This window comes from Protopterus annectens, chromosome 10.part0 (genome assembly GCF_019279795.1).
Source record: "Protopterus annectens isolate FY-2018-M chromosome 10.part0, PAN1.0, whole genome shotgun sequence".
Lineage (NCBI taxonomy): Eukaryota > Metazoa > Chordata > Ceratodontiformes > Protopteridae > Protopterus > Protopterus annectens.
Window position 1 is genome coordinate 1,197,956,065 of NC_056744.1, and position 14,706 is coordinate 1,197,970,770.

A 14,706-nucleotide genomic window follows, 5' to 3' on the forward strand; every position below is an offset into this window, starting at 1 on the left:
AAGTAAGGATATATTTGTATTCCTCTTTGTCTGCAGAATGCAATTACTGGTGCCAGGCACTTTGTAAAGACCCTGGGCGCAGTAGATAAGCCAAAGGGCAGTGCAGAGAATTGGTAATTCATTGAGCCAGCCTTGAATCTGAGGTATCTTCTGCAGGATTGTCTGATTGGGACATGCAGGTATGCCTCTTTTAGGTCTAAAGTCACAAGCCAAGCATTCTTTCCCAGCATGGGCAGAAGCTGCTGCAAAGTTAACATTTTGAATTTTGGTATATCCAGGAATGTGTTTAGAATAGATAGGTCCAGTATTGGTCTCCAGGCCTTGTCCTTTCTGGGTACCAAGAACAGTCGAGTAAAATCCTTGTTCCTGCTTTTGCTCTGGTACTTGTTGAATGGCCCCCATGTCCATGAGGGATGAGGCTTGTTTTTGCGCCTCTGCCCATTGATTCTTTAGGAGATCTGGCCAGCCGTTTGCCTTTGGCAGGGTATGGAAATGGAACTTGCAGCCTTGTGACACTATATTTAGAACCCACTTGTCCTGGGTTATAATGTGCCAATTTTGCAAAAAAAGTGTTTTCCACCTAAGGGTGCTGCCAGGACATAAGTGCTTGGTGGCAGCAGGGGGAAGTCATTGAGACTGTTTCCTGTATGGCTGTGATTTGTCTTCTCCAACTTTGGAGGTAGAAGCACCCCATTGCTTTGACCTGTATGAACCTTGCACCTGGGATCTGCCTCTAGGGCATCTGGATCTGCTCCTTTGAGGTCTGTCTGACACAGGAAAGGACCAGTTCCTTGTAGGCCAGTGTCTACTAAACCTAGGTGGCTGTACTTGTAAAAAATCTTTGACAGTTTGCATAGATTTAGCTGTGTCCTCCATTTTCTTTAACACCTCTTCTGCCTTAACACCAAACAAAGTATCATGCTGTAAAAGTGCATCAAATAGTTTAACTTCAACATGATCAGGCAGATTTTGTTATTTTAACCAAGCATGTCTCCTAATTACAGAACCCGTAACTGCGGCCCTGCAGGAGGCCTCCAAAGAATCAAAACCACATTGCAAAGTATGCTTTCCAACTTGTTCAGCTGCATGCAATAACTCCTGCATTTCCTTGTTTTCTGCACATTCAGAGTTCAACAACATTTTCTGTTTAAGCAATGCCATGACATGTTGCTGATATTTGAGCATATAAAACTGACAGTTTAAGGCCCTTATAGCCAAGGTAGCAGATGTGTAAACCTTTTTTCCCCATCTATCCAGTGCCCTAGAATCTCTGTCAGAGGGGGTAGGGTGTTTTGCAGCAGAAGCCTCAACTCCTTTGGGACCCTGTGAAACAGTTTCTGGGTCAGCAGCAGGGTTTTTAAAAAGGAATTTGTGAGAGTCAGGAACCCTGTAATATCTGTCAGGCTTAACAGGAGCTGGAGGTAAGGCGTCAGGGGTCAGACTAGACTCCAAAAAAACATCAAGCCTGTGTTGAGGTAGTAAAAGGAAATCCCTGAGCCTCTTTTTAGATTCTGAAAAATCTTGGCTCTCCCAGTGGAAATGCTCCCTCATGGTATGCAAGGTTTCCCCAAAAGAATAGTCCTCTGGAGGAGAAGCTGAAGGTATAGATTCTTCAGCATCAGAATCCTCATAGGGGGTAAGAGAATATTCCTGATCAGAAGAGGAATCAGAAGAAACAGGAACCTAATCTGAAGATTCTTAGTCAGTCTCTTGCCTAGGCCTCTTTATCAGGAGGGGGATGGGAACCCCTGATCAAAGTAATCAAGTCTTTGGCCATTTTGAGCATCTGTTTTTTGGGCATAGAGGCCTGTCCACGTGGCTCTTGAGTTTGTTTCTTTGCTTTAGAAGATGCTTTAGTCTTTGCCTTTGAAGCTAAAGTTGGTTTAATGTAAAGATGTTTAGGTCTGAATACACCCTCAGAAGCCGGTGCCTGCTCAGCGGCCCCAGACCCATCTGAGGGAATAGTGCCCGAGGCTCCAATACCTTGAGTTTCCAGTGGCATAGCCGACTCCACATGGGAGTTGGTAGCGGCCTGCGACTCTAAAGTAGCGGGCGTCAGGGGCTGCGAAAGTGCCGCACTGAGAACCGGCGAACCGGTGACTGGCTTAGGAGAAGCTTCATCGTCGGTTTTGGACCTTGGTTGTCTATCTCTCTCCTTTTCTTTGGATTTTTTGTGAACTCCAGTAGTCGGATGGCTATCCAACGACATTTCTGGATAATTAAACTGGCGTCCAAAATAGTTTAAAGCAAAATCATACTGATGCTTAATAGTGCGTTGGTTAAATCTAGCACAAAACCAACAACCTGAAACGTTGTGATCAGGGCCTAGGCAAGAAATGCAGTAAGAATGAAAGTTGTTATGAGGTATTTGCTTTCCACAAGAAATACAATTATTAACATTTTCTGACATCAGACTGGAGCAAGAAAAAAGTTTCCCCAATGGGGTACTTAGCTTTATTGAAAACTTCGGGTCTGAAACTCGAAAATCTCAGGAGTCGGCCGACCAGCACTTGCGAACTGCTTCTGCTTCGGGCACCGTGCGGCAAGAAAGACTGAAGAAAATGGCGTTGGCTGCTTCTTTTATAACCCTGACGACCTGATGTCAGGGAAGGGGCGACAGCAGCCGATGCAGGACTCAAGACTTTGAAATTCAGGCAGACCGAGGGCAACCTGCCAGCAGGATTACCCAAATGTAATGACTGCAACAGTGAAACACGAAGAACATCTGCTCCAAACAATACTAGATAAAATAAGGTACATCACTGACTACTTTGCAATGTACAGTAATTACCTGCACTGGAAGGGCCGCATTCGCTTTCCTTAACCTTTTAAGGTATTGATCTCAATGCAGTCTCACTCTTGCCAAAAGACTACCTGTTAAAACTTTTAATTAACTGCTCAGGCCATGAAATCAAGGAGCTCTCTCACATGGCCTCCCTTCTACCACAAACTGGAATAGAAAGTGCACTCTAAGATTTCCCTATGTATGTTGGAAAAAGACTTTTGCCTGAAATCGATCAAATTTTGCTAATAAAAGCTAAAGTGAAGGAATTATTAGCCTTATATGTATGAACATAAGAATTTCAAATAGTTAGGGGAGATGCTTCAAGATATGAGACCATTACAACAGTCCTTAGACAGCTGGGATGAAACAAACTGCCAAGTTGTCCTATTTTCTGATGACTCAAGTCTGTACACTACTACCACAGTGACACAAAGGAAGGATCCTTAAATCTCACTAATGACCCCTTCCCAATTTCCACTCCTTTCACTTTTACCTTTTATGACCAATCACATCATCCATGTGGTAATGGTCTCTTAAATGTACATCTATTTCATCCAACTGCTCCACAATCACAACTAGGACATCTACTAATCAATAAACATTATTAAACAAATTCCATCTTCCATCTTATTACAAATTGACTAATGCACCCAGCTCTTTTTACATTTCTTCCAGTGAAAATCGAAATACTTTCACTACACCCCTTCCATAAATTATGACCATCTGACATGTTCATCTCTTATTACAAAACCCTTACTCAGCTCTTCAAACTACCTTAATTCTTTAGATTACTTACTCTTCTACACACCAACTTCTAAATTTAATTGATACAAACTGCTTATCTATCTAGTTTTTTTCCTTCACCCAGCTTTGTCATTTCTTCATTAAACATTTGTTACCAGTGTCTGAACAGTCCCAGTATATAGCTACCCTCTCTGTCCCTTAGATCCACACCTTGTCTTTGCACCTTGGCACAATCACCTACATATACTTCTATAGGCTGCTTTTAGCTCCTACAAGCAATTTATCATTATGTTTATCCTAAGATCAATGACACTCCTTGTTATTTCAGTCTTAAGTAAAACAATGCACATTGGGAATGTATCTGTGTTGGAAAAGTTTTAATATGTTAATGACAGCTGACCACTCTGGTAATGTACAAGTATAAAGCCTTGAATATGAAACAGGCAACCCAGGTTCAATTACCATCTTGGACGACTGACAGAGTGGCAGGGAGGGATGGAACTGCCCATCCTGTGGAGTATGGGGTGGTATGTGGAACATCTCCAGATGATAGTCCCTTGGTGGAGGATGGAGATGTTGCCAGAGAAGGTATGGTCAGCGGGGTGGGGGGGGGGGTTGGGCTGCCCCTGAGGCTGGGTGATATGCCATGAATCCCACATTGCTCTTCCCCAGGACCATACCACACTGCCACAAAGGGGAGGGGGGAGTAACAGGGTAGGCCAAATTAAACCCCTGCTGGATGGAAGCTCAGATATGCCCAGCCCCGTTGCCTGCAATCAGCAACCTGTCTCAGCGAGTACCAAAATAAATTCAGGGAGGGGTGGCATGTAGTAGCTGGATGACATGGTGCAGACTGGGCATGAGGGACGGTAATAATGAAGGAAGGAGTTACAGCGTACATTATTAAAAAAAATACTATGTAATTGATGTAATCTATAAATGTGTGCATGTGTCAATGGCAGAACAGATAGCACACTTTCCTTTAGTGCTTCAAGACCAGAAAGCCATGGGTGCTATTCCCACTTCAGGTAACCAGACAGCTGACAATTCATTGCAGCATTACTGGTGGTGTTGCACTCGTGAGTGGGTCGTCCTTCAGACAGAACTTCAAACAGAGATCCTATCTGCTTGAGTTGGTGGTAGCTTAGGTGGATGTAAAAGTTCCCATGGCACCTATTGAAAAGGGTAAGGAAAGTTCCCCGATGTTCTGGCCAAATTTCCACTACTTGAAGAAATAAATACCACCTCAGGTCTCTTTCTTCACCCTGAAAATAGGCCACCAGCCTAATCTATGCTGGTCAACAACAGATAGATAAAATAAATATATAATCATAGGTTTGCGTTCCTGTCCACTACATACATACAAGTTGCACTAATAAGTCTGCCTAGTAGTACCATCTTCAGTCAAGAAATTAAAACAGCCATGCTGTCTGTGCCTGTTTCGTCAACACTTTAGCTATCAGAAAACAGTCCATAATAATACAGTGATTTCTTAAAAACAATATAAGAAAACATTGCAAATCAGCTCTTATTGTGATGCCAGGAAATATTACAAGACATAAAATCACATACATACCTATCTACATTCTTAAGCTGGATATTTGGAACAGTGTTAAACTTGTGTTTCTTAAAATATGCTTCCTAGAAAAATAAAGGAAAAGTAATTACAAGAAATATGCATAATTCAAAAACAGGCAATAATGCCTCATATTTAACAACTGAAACCGTTATGCAAATCTAACAAGTTTTCTTTTATTTCTGAAACAAATTAAAAAAAAAAGTTAAAATGGAACTAAAAACAAAAATGCTGATAAAGTTTCCTGTAAATGGAATCAACTATCTGACAAATATTTATATTTAAGACAAGCTTAAAACATCTACTTTCCAAGAAAGCACTGGCTAATGGGCATAAAGGACATCCCTAAAACTAGTTTTACAATTAATATTTGGCAGATGGAAAATAAATATTTAGGCTTTTATTGAGAAATTAAAAAAATTGTGGCAGTACTTTAAATATACATGACATCCCTGAACATGAAACAGATGAACTTCTTAGAATATGTATCTATGTTAGTGAAGCAATATGAACTCCAAGGTGATATGCAGTAAGAATGAGTAGCTTGAATCCTTACTATATTGAAACAGAAATCTGCTACTGAACACTAACTGCAATTTCTTTATCCTAGCATTGCTTTTCAGCACACACTACTGATGTACTTAAATTCACTGCTGCAGTATTCTTAACAGATGGGATTCCCTGCCGTGGAAGCCCGAACATCCAGCCAGTCTACCAAAGACTACTTGTTGCCCTTAATAGGTACGCCGAACTACACCCAAATGCTCATTGTGTAAAATAGGGCATAAAGATGACATTTAGGCCTACCATAACCAGAACTTCATTTGCCACCAGACTGAACGTACCTTTTTACTGTCAGTCTATTTACCTGTGTCTGTTTTCTGCCAGTTGAACACATTTACATTCTCCAGTGACTACCTACGCCTGTTTGTTGACTTCTATTGCAGTTTCAGAAAAGTGCCCCATCGAGGATTTAGTTTTTTTTTACTTTTTTGTTCTCATTGGGGTTAATGTCATCCAGGAAGGGTTAATGCCACTATGGCAGACATTCCCCATACAAACCACCACGGTAAGTGTCTTGTCTAGGAGCTTCTCATGACCTTTCATCTTGTTCTATTTGTCAGACGTTCATTCCGAAAACCATTCGTAGTAGACTTTCTTCCCTTTCCTTGTACTTTAAGAGCTAGCGTCTTAAGTTTCTCACTAAAGATGCAATGGAAGGAATCTCCCGCCCCAAGGGTCAGCCATTAGGGAAGAAAAAGGTGAAAAAAGTACAACTGGAATCTTCTGCTGTTCAGCCTCTACCATGTCTTTTCCCAGAAGTTGTTACAAACCTGGAGGCTCACCTGCCTGTGTTGTCGGATTTCTCAGCTGCTGCGACCTTGCCGGAGGCCAGTGATGGTCCATTTGGCAAGTCTGGAGAGGTTTTGCAGGTGTCTGTCTCGGATGTCCAAGAGAAACCACGGCTGATTTTTCCTAGGGGCCTTCAGTAGTTCCTCATTTTTGATTGGGGAAGAAGTTCCTACTACGGTTCTCAACTGCTGTCCTGGGTCTGAACCTTCTCAGTTTTTTGGAGGGGGCATTCCCTTAAAAAAGGAACAAAAAATTAAACTTGTTTTTTTCGGCTTCTAGGGATCCACAAAGTGAGTGACAGGCCTTCACTCAGGGGCTATTTACTGCTTTAATGTCCTTAAAGCCTCCTCAAAGGGTTTTAGTTTTTGCTTCTCCTTGGTCCTCTACTCCCTTAAAAGGCCAAGAGAACAGGATTCTTCTGTGGATGAGATAGATTTGGATAATGAATCCCTGGACTTATTCTATTCAAATTCTTTCTCCTTTACACTAAGGGTCAGAGGAGAAGGAATCTATTAGTCCAGATGTTCCTTTTGAGGAAATTTCCTTTGGGGACACACCTCCTAGGATGATGGATTTTTTAAGTGGGATTGTGCTCAGGTCTCTGATATCCATAACCGGTATTATAAGATGCTGCAGTTGGAATCCCCTAAACCTGTGGCTATTCCTCCTACATTGGCTGCTTTGCTGGATGCTTCTTCCAATGCCTCTCATGCACCTGATTTTCTGACACCATGCTCCCAAGAAGCATGTCAGGTTTTACAGGGTGCCTGAAGATTGTTCTTTCCTATATAAATGTCTTGCTGCAGACCCCTCTGTAGTGTCTGTAGCCTCTGATAAGTCATCTCAATTGCTTCCTTCACCTACTGCTGACCCCCTCTGTAGTGTCTGTATCCTCTGATAAGTCATCTCAATTGCTTCCTTCACCCAAGTTATTGCCTTCTGACAAGGATAGCAGAACTATGAAAAGGTTGGGTAAGAAAGTTTGCACTTCTGCTACCCTAGCTTTTAGGGCTATTAATTGTCTAGGTAAGTGTTGGCTCTTCTTTTTCAAGCAGGTCAACTTATTTCTGATTTTCCAGACTGCAAGTGTAAAACTTCTGTTCTTCCTTTGCTAAGGACTTCCTCTCAAGTCATTCATCATTTTATTAAATGTAGTTATGATCCAGCAGATGCCTCTTCTAGGGCTGCTGTTTTTGGTTCAGTGTCGAGGAGGTATTCTTAGCTTAGGCTTCAACCTCTACATGCTGATATTAAAGCTAAGTTGACGCATGCTCCTCTGGATTCTACGCTTTTGTTTGGGGATGCTGCTGCTACTTTAAACCTGTTCAGGATAAGGGTAATGCCTAACAGGAGCTTAAACATGTGTTTGTTTCTCCTGTGCCTAAATTTCAGAGAAACTACCCCACTAAGCCTGCTGTTGCTCGCAGGCAATCCTGCCCTTCTACTAAAGGTAGAAAGAGAGGCAAATGAGCTCCTCCTGCTAAGGCTACTTAGTTTTCAGAGACTCCGAAACTTTCCTTTCCAGACAAACCAGGTGCTGTATATGACTCTCCATCTCTTCCCAGCCACATTCCTCTTTCTTCCTCTTAGACTTTCTCTTTCTTTTCCTGTTTGACTTCAGATCACTCAGGATTCTTGGGTTTTGTTGATTATTCGTCAGGGATACTTCATGGTGTGGAAATCCTGTCCTCCTTTTATGGGCATCTCTCCACCTCCACAGAAACATTTTTTTTTCTTTCTCAGAGGTTCTTCAAAATCTCTTAACTCAAGTGTACTATTCAAGAGATGCCTCTGTCCCAAAGGGAGAAAGGGTTCTACTCCAGACTGTTTCTAGTTTCCAGGAAAGAGTGCATTTGGAGACATATTCTAGACCTCTCTCATCTAAACACTTTTCTAAAAGCATCTTCCTTGTTGTCCCTTCAGATTATGTTTCCTCTCTTGCTCCCTCAGGCCTCCATGGTGTCTCTGGATCTCAAGGATGCTTATCTCTATAGTCTGATCCATCCTCTTTTTAGGAAGTTTTTGCATTTCTCTGTTGCTTTCTGGGATTTTCAGTACTCTGCTTCACCATCTGGTCTTTCTACTGCCCCATGGGTGTTCACCAAATGCCTTGCTCCTGTGACTGCTTTTTGCAGGCTTTGAGGGATCTGAATATTTCCTCACTTAAATGACCTGTTGATTCAAGCATCCTCTCCAGAGACCCTTTTGCAAAATCTTCATTTGTCATTTCTCTTCTTCAGAGCCTGTGGTTCACTGTAAATTTCAAAAAGTCTTCTCTGACACCTTCTTAGATTCATGTTTTTCCTGGGTTGCATGATGCAGACGGTGCCAGTGCTTGTATCCGTGCCCCCTCTAAAGGCCTTAACTCTCATTTCTTTCTTTCAAACTCTTCTTCTTCTGGCTTTCATTACCTCATTAGCGTTTCTGAGAGCTCTGGATTTCATGGCAACCACCATTCCGATGCTCTCTCTGGACAAACTTCACATGAGAAAGTTTCAGTGATTTCTGAAGTAACAGTGTAGCTCCATCATGCATATCCACTAGACTTTGCAGTTCCTCTTCTTCCTTGTCTCAGACAGGAACTTCTCTGGTGAATTCAACAGTTGTCTCTGAATCCAAATATCCCTTTTCATCCCCCTCTTCCTTCTCAGGAATTGTTCACACATGCGCTTCAGACATGGGATGGGGGAAACATTTGGCTCTCTAAAAGTACAGGGGGGGGTGGTCGTCTTGTCAGCAGAATTAGCACATCAATGTCAAACAGATGAGAGCTCTTCTCTTGGCTCTTCAAGCATTTCACCTCCTTTTCACTCCAGGGCCCCTCAAGATACTTAAAGACAACACCATAGTAATGTGGTAAATCAACAAACAGGGAGGAAAAAGAAGCTATGTTCTTACCATAACGTTCCATCTGTGTTGTTTATCCTCATTCATTCATTACTGATGGGTGTCAGTCCCGTCCTCGGAACAGAGTCGGCCTTATACCAAGCTCATGCCAGCCAAAAAACTCTTGAGCTAAGTTTTATCCACAGTGTCTCTCTGCTTGTTACCTCAGATCGAGTTTCCCCGTAATAGGAAAGCAGAGGCTTTTTCTGAGCAGAAACCCTATAAACAAGATATGACCCAATCTGATCCTCCAGGAGCCTCTGGAGGGGGATGGTGGGTGGGACATAATGACTGAATGAAGATAAACAACACAGATGGAAAGTTATGTTAAGAACATAACTTCTTTATCTGATGTTGTTGATCTTCATTCATTCCTTACTGATGGGACAGAGTCCCTAGCTACTTTACGTCCTGAGAAGCCCTTATGGAAGAATGTACCTGAGTACCACTGAACCAAAGGATGCTCTTCCCCTGGAGACCAGGTCCAATTTGTAATGAGTAATAAAGGTATGAGGAGTAGACCAGGTTGCAGCTGCACATATATCATCCACTGAAGCCCTTGAATGAAAAGCCACATAGGTTGCCATTGATCTGGTTGAGTGTGCTTTGACCTTGCTCGGTAGTGGAATGTTATTCTTTTGGTAAATGAAGGATACACAGTTTCTCAACCACTTAGATAAGGTCACTTTAGAAACAGGGTCCTCCAATTTCAGAACTGAGAAAGACACAGACAACTGGTCCGATTTACGCATTGGATCTGTTCTTTGCAGGTAAAAATGTAATTGTCTATGTACATCCAATAAATGGAGACAGTATTCTCCTTTATTCAAATAGTTTGGAAAAAAAAAACAGGAAGGTCAATCATCTGGTTAACTGTCAATTCTAAGATAATTTTTGGAAGGAAGGAGGAGTTAGTCCGGAGTGACTCTGTCTCTATGAAAGATCATATAAAGGTGTTTTATACATAAGGCCTGAAGCTCGGATATCCATCTAGCTGAAGTTATGGCTACTAAAAATAGTGACTTCCAGGCCAAAAACTTCATATCACAAGAATCCGCAGGTTCAAAAGGTGGTAGTGTCAAAGATTGTAGCACTAGCGTTAAATCCCAAGGATCAATCGGTTCGCTGAAAAGAGATCTGATGTGTGAGACCCCTTTTAAAAAGGTTTTGCACAGGCAATGGGAGATTATGGTTGAATCTTGGAAACCGTCGTGAAAGTCTGAAATTGCAGCAAAATGGACTGGAATTGTGGAGGCTGCTGCCCCCGACTGTAGAAGATTTGAGAGATATCTAAAACTGAAGTAACAGGGGCTGAGCAAGGATCTAGTTTCTTTTGTTTGGACCAAAGAAGAAATCTCTTCCATTTCCTGAGATAGATTTTTGTGGTGGATGGTTTATGTGAAGCCGGAAGAATATTACGTACAGGACAGGAAAGGTTATTCTGCTTGGCTATTACTGGAAGTGGAGAAACCAAGCTGTCAGCTTGAGACTGGGAAGGTTGGGATGCATCAACCCTTGTGGATGTGAGATCAGTAATGGATATGGACCCAAAATCCAAGGCTGGCATACTAGGTGAGGCCAAATGAAGGGAAACCATATCTGTCGTGGCCAGTAAGGGACAAAGAGGATTACCTTGCTTCTCAGAAGAAGGGCCTTCTTTAGAACAAGGGAAAGCCCAAAGGAGTCCCGTGGGCCAATTGTGTATCAGAGCATCCCTTGGAGGTTCCCCCTGTGGGGGGATTAGGGCAAAGTAGCTGCTGCATTTGTTGTTTAGTGGGGAGGCAAGATTGCAGCAGGGCTGATCCCAGCAGCTGAAAATCTTTGCCGCCACGACTGGACTGAGGGACCACTCATAAGGCAGCAGGATACATCTGCTCAGCTTGTCTGCAATCACGTTGGAAACCCTGAAAATACACATTACTATCAGAAAATGGTCGGAAGCTATCACCCATTGCCAAATTCTCATGGCCTCTCGACACAACGGGTAGGACTTGGTTCCCCCTTGTTTGTTGATGTACCAGAAGACGGACATGTTGTCAGACTATATAGCAATTGTCCCTGACAGGAGGGTGGATTGAAATGCTTGCAATACTAGAAGCATTGCCCTCAGTTCTAGGACAGTGATAGGCAGACTGGCCTCTCTGACCAAGTGCCTTGGACAGTCTCCCCCTGGTAAAGCCCCCCCCCTATCAGGGAAGTATGTGTGGTCACTGTGGCCCTGGACTGGGGTGGGCAGAAGGGGCTTCTCCATAGTTCTTCACCTGGCTTTATCCACCACATCAGATCCTGTGTGCATCGTTCAGTTATATGTATCTGAAAGGATAAGGGATACCACTGTCTTAGTATGTGTCATGGAAAGGACCCTGGGATTTCTTGTGCCACATCTTTCCACTCCTCTGGCTCCTAGAGTAGGGACGTTGAGGAGTTGAAAAATGTACGCCCATGGCAGACAGGGTCTTGCTGTCCTTCTCACATCTGGCCAATGTGTCTTTTACGTTTGGACCAAAAAGTGAAGAAGCTTCCACTGCAGCATTCAGAAAGGAAGACTTAAAAGGGTCTGCAAAGTCACAGAGGTGCATCCAGGTGTGACGTCTCATGACAATACCTGAATCCACTGCTCTAGCCACTCCCATCAGTAGCGTGGGAAATCAAATGCATGGGGGAGTTGGATATGGATTCCAGTGTAGCAAGCTGCGAGACAACCTTGTCATGTACCTCGTCAGAAAGTGCTCCTGCCAAGGTTTCTGAGAGTTTGGAGACTAAGTCTCTCTGAAGTCCAGTGAAATGTGCCGGGTAGTTCAAAGACCTAACAGCAAAGATCGATGATGCAAAGACTCACTTCTCTAACCTGTCCACTGCTCGAGACTCCATGTTTGGGGGGGGGGGTGAACAGTCTGGCTTTCCTCGGCGAGCTCCTTCTTAGTGGCAGCCACCACCACCATAGCATCTACAGGAAGACCCTTGGACCAATGTGGATGCTGTTCGGGAGGGGATAAAAACTTGTCTGGTCTCCACGGAATTGGCTCAATGGTATCAGGACTCTTCCATGTGCACTGCAGGATGAGTTGAACCAGCTCAATTGCAGGTGGAGTCACCCAGAAAGTAGTGGGTCAAGCACAAAAAGCGTGCAAGAATCCACAGCGTGCAAGAATATGGATTCCTCGGAGGAAGGGTTGGTGGGCTTCCAGTCATCCCATTTGTTTCAGGACTTCCAGGATGTCTCCAAAGGAGACATCAGGCGGCGACCATGGGGACCCCTCCCCCTTCATCGTAATTCGTATCCTTGGTGAGGGACTCCTCAGGGAAGTCCATGTGCTTCTTCTTGCACATCCTCTTACATGGTACCTCTTCAACAGGGGGTTTCTGATAAGGACTCTGAAGAGGGGGCACCCTGCAGTAGGGTATCTTGAGACTCCTGTGCTCAATGTTCTGATGTGGTAGTCTGTGTCAGCTGCGGCTCAGAGAAAGGATATATTTGTTGTTCCAATGCTAGCAGTTTGCCTGCAGAGGCAAGAGCCCTCTCCATTGCATGGAAAACAGGTCTGCCTGATGAGGGATCGAAGCCTGGAACCAAGAAGGACAACCTCAGAACCAGAGTCACATCCCACTCTGATGAACCCACTCCCAAGGATGGAGCCCCCAAGGGGACTCAGTACCATCAGAACTCCTGGAACCGTGGTAGATGGCACTGTAGAAAATAACAGTGCCGCACCAGGCACCTCAGAGCCCACAGTCCAGTCCCGATCCTGAGGATGACCCAGCTCCGAATGAGTTGAAGGCCAAAGGGTCAGCTCTGGCACCACTGTGAGATCCACCAGTGGAACCAAAGGCATGGGAACCATAAAGGGTGCCTGTGCCGAAAACTTCAAAGCCTGCAGGGAGGTCAAAGGATGAGAATAAGATGGAGTCCGTGGAGATAAGTGTCCCAAGTCCAGATGGGTAGGGAGTTTTGGAAGGTGTAGCAATCTCTCTGGCTGTTAGCAGCTGGTCCACAAGACGCACCACATCTAATTCCAAAAGGATCCTGGTCGATCTTGTAGATATCCCCCGATGGCGAGTCAGGCCATTCTAAGAAAGGGCTATACTGTTGACCCAAGAAGGGATCCACTGTAGGGAAATATCGAGTCTGTGCAGAGTGGTCTATCGGCATCATGGTCTCAAGACTGGAGACCTGTATTGGAGGAATGTCTGGTATCAGAACCGATGGAGCAGACACTGTGGGCAAGCTTGGTGCAAGTAGATATTGTCGGTGTCATGATCGGTGTCGAAGAAAGGATTTTTACTGATGGCACCAAGGTAGAAATTTGCAGTGTAGGCAATATTAGTGCCGTAGACATTGTCGGTGCAGTAATAGGCACCGATGGCACAGTTTTTGCAGATGGCACTGAAGACAGTGCCGTAGAAGCCAATTTTGGCTCTGGCGCCGATGAAGTCAATTTCAGTACTTTTTGTCTTGGTTCCTATTTCCTATGACCCGAGGGTGAAAAAGGAACCAAATATGGTCTCTTTTTATGCTGTTTTCTAGGAGGTGGTGAGCCCTCCAACACAGAAATAGCCTCTGAGAATGGCGACTTAAAGAGGCCCTTCAAGATCAACTTATTTTTTCTCTCATTAAGAGTATGAGAGCTGAACCCTTAGCAAATGGTGCATGGAGGTTGGACTGAAAGATGAGGAACCCCCAAACAATACATACAAGAGACATCTAAGTCACAATTTGGCATCTTGCGACCACACGGGTTGCACTGTTGGAAACCTGATGTTCCTTTTTTTCTCTGACATAATGAACAACCAGTATTTCCAAATTAGCCACAAACAGTAAACTTGGAGTAAATATGTTGTTTTTAAGCAAAACAGTAATAAAAGCTAGAGGGAAAGTTTTTTTTTTTTTGAGAAAAGGATAGAGAGAAGGTGGGGGGGGGGTACCAACAATGGTACTAAATTTTATGTCAAAGGTAAGGGGAAAAAAGGGCCGTACCACCAATGGTACTTAAGAATTACTACCAAGAAGGTAGTTGAAAAAGAATAGAAGGTAATGGGTAAATTAGCGATAGGCTATAGAAAGGTATGAGAATGAAAAGAAATGAAAATTATTCAATAAACAGTTTAAATATCAAAAAGTTTTAAGTATATAGCTGAGAGCTGGCTTGACACGGCTTTTTGGCTACGAGGCAAACGAGATCTGGGGTAACAGGGAGAGGGGCACTATGGGTAAAAGCTTAACTCGAGAGTTTTTTGGCTGGCACGAGCTTGGTATAAGGCCGACTCAGTTCCGTGGACAAAATGAATGAAGATTAACAACATCAGATCAAGATCTTATCTTCTTTGCTAGTTGGCACTTCTGGTATGGAATCTGGCTGTCAAG

At 43.6% G+C, this 14,706-nt stretch overlaps 1 protein-coding gene across 7 annotated transcripts in view; it reads right to left on the reverse strand.

The window, feature by feature from the left end:
- The window catches only part of POMGNT1 (protein O-linked mannose N-acetylglucosaminyltransferase 1 (beta 1,2-)), a 1,898,302-nt gene that overhangs the window by 361,184 nt on the left and 1,522,412 nt on the right, over positions 1-14,706 (reverse strand). For all 7 annotated transcript variants that reach the window (XM_044085953.1, XM_044085951.1, XM_044085948.1 and 4 more), the window contains one exon: positions 5,106-5,170. In XM_044085953.1, coding sequence (XP_043941888.1) covers positions 5,106-5,170 — 65 coding nt within the window. The remainder of the gene's footprint in view (positions 1-5,105; positions 5,171-14,706) is intronic.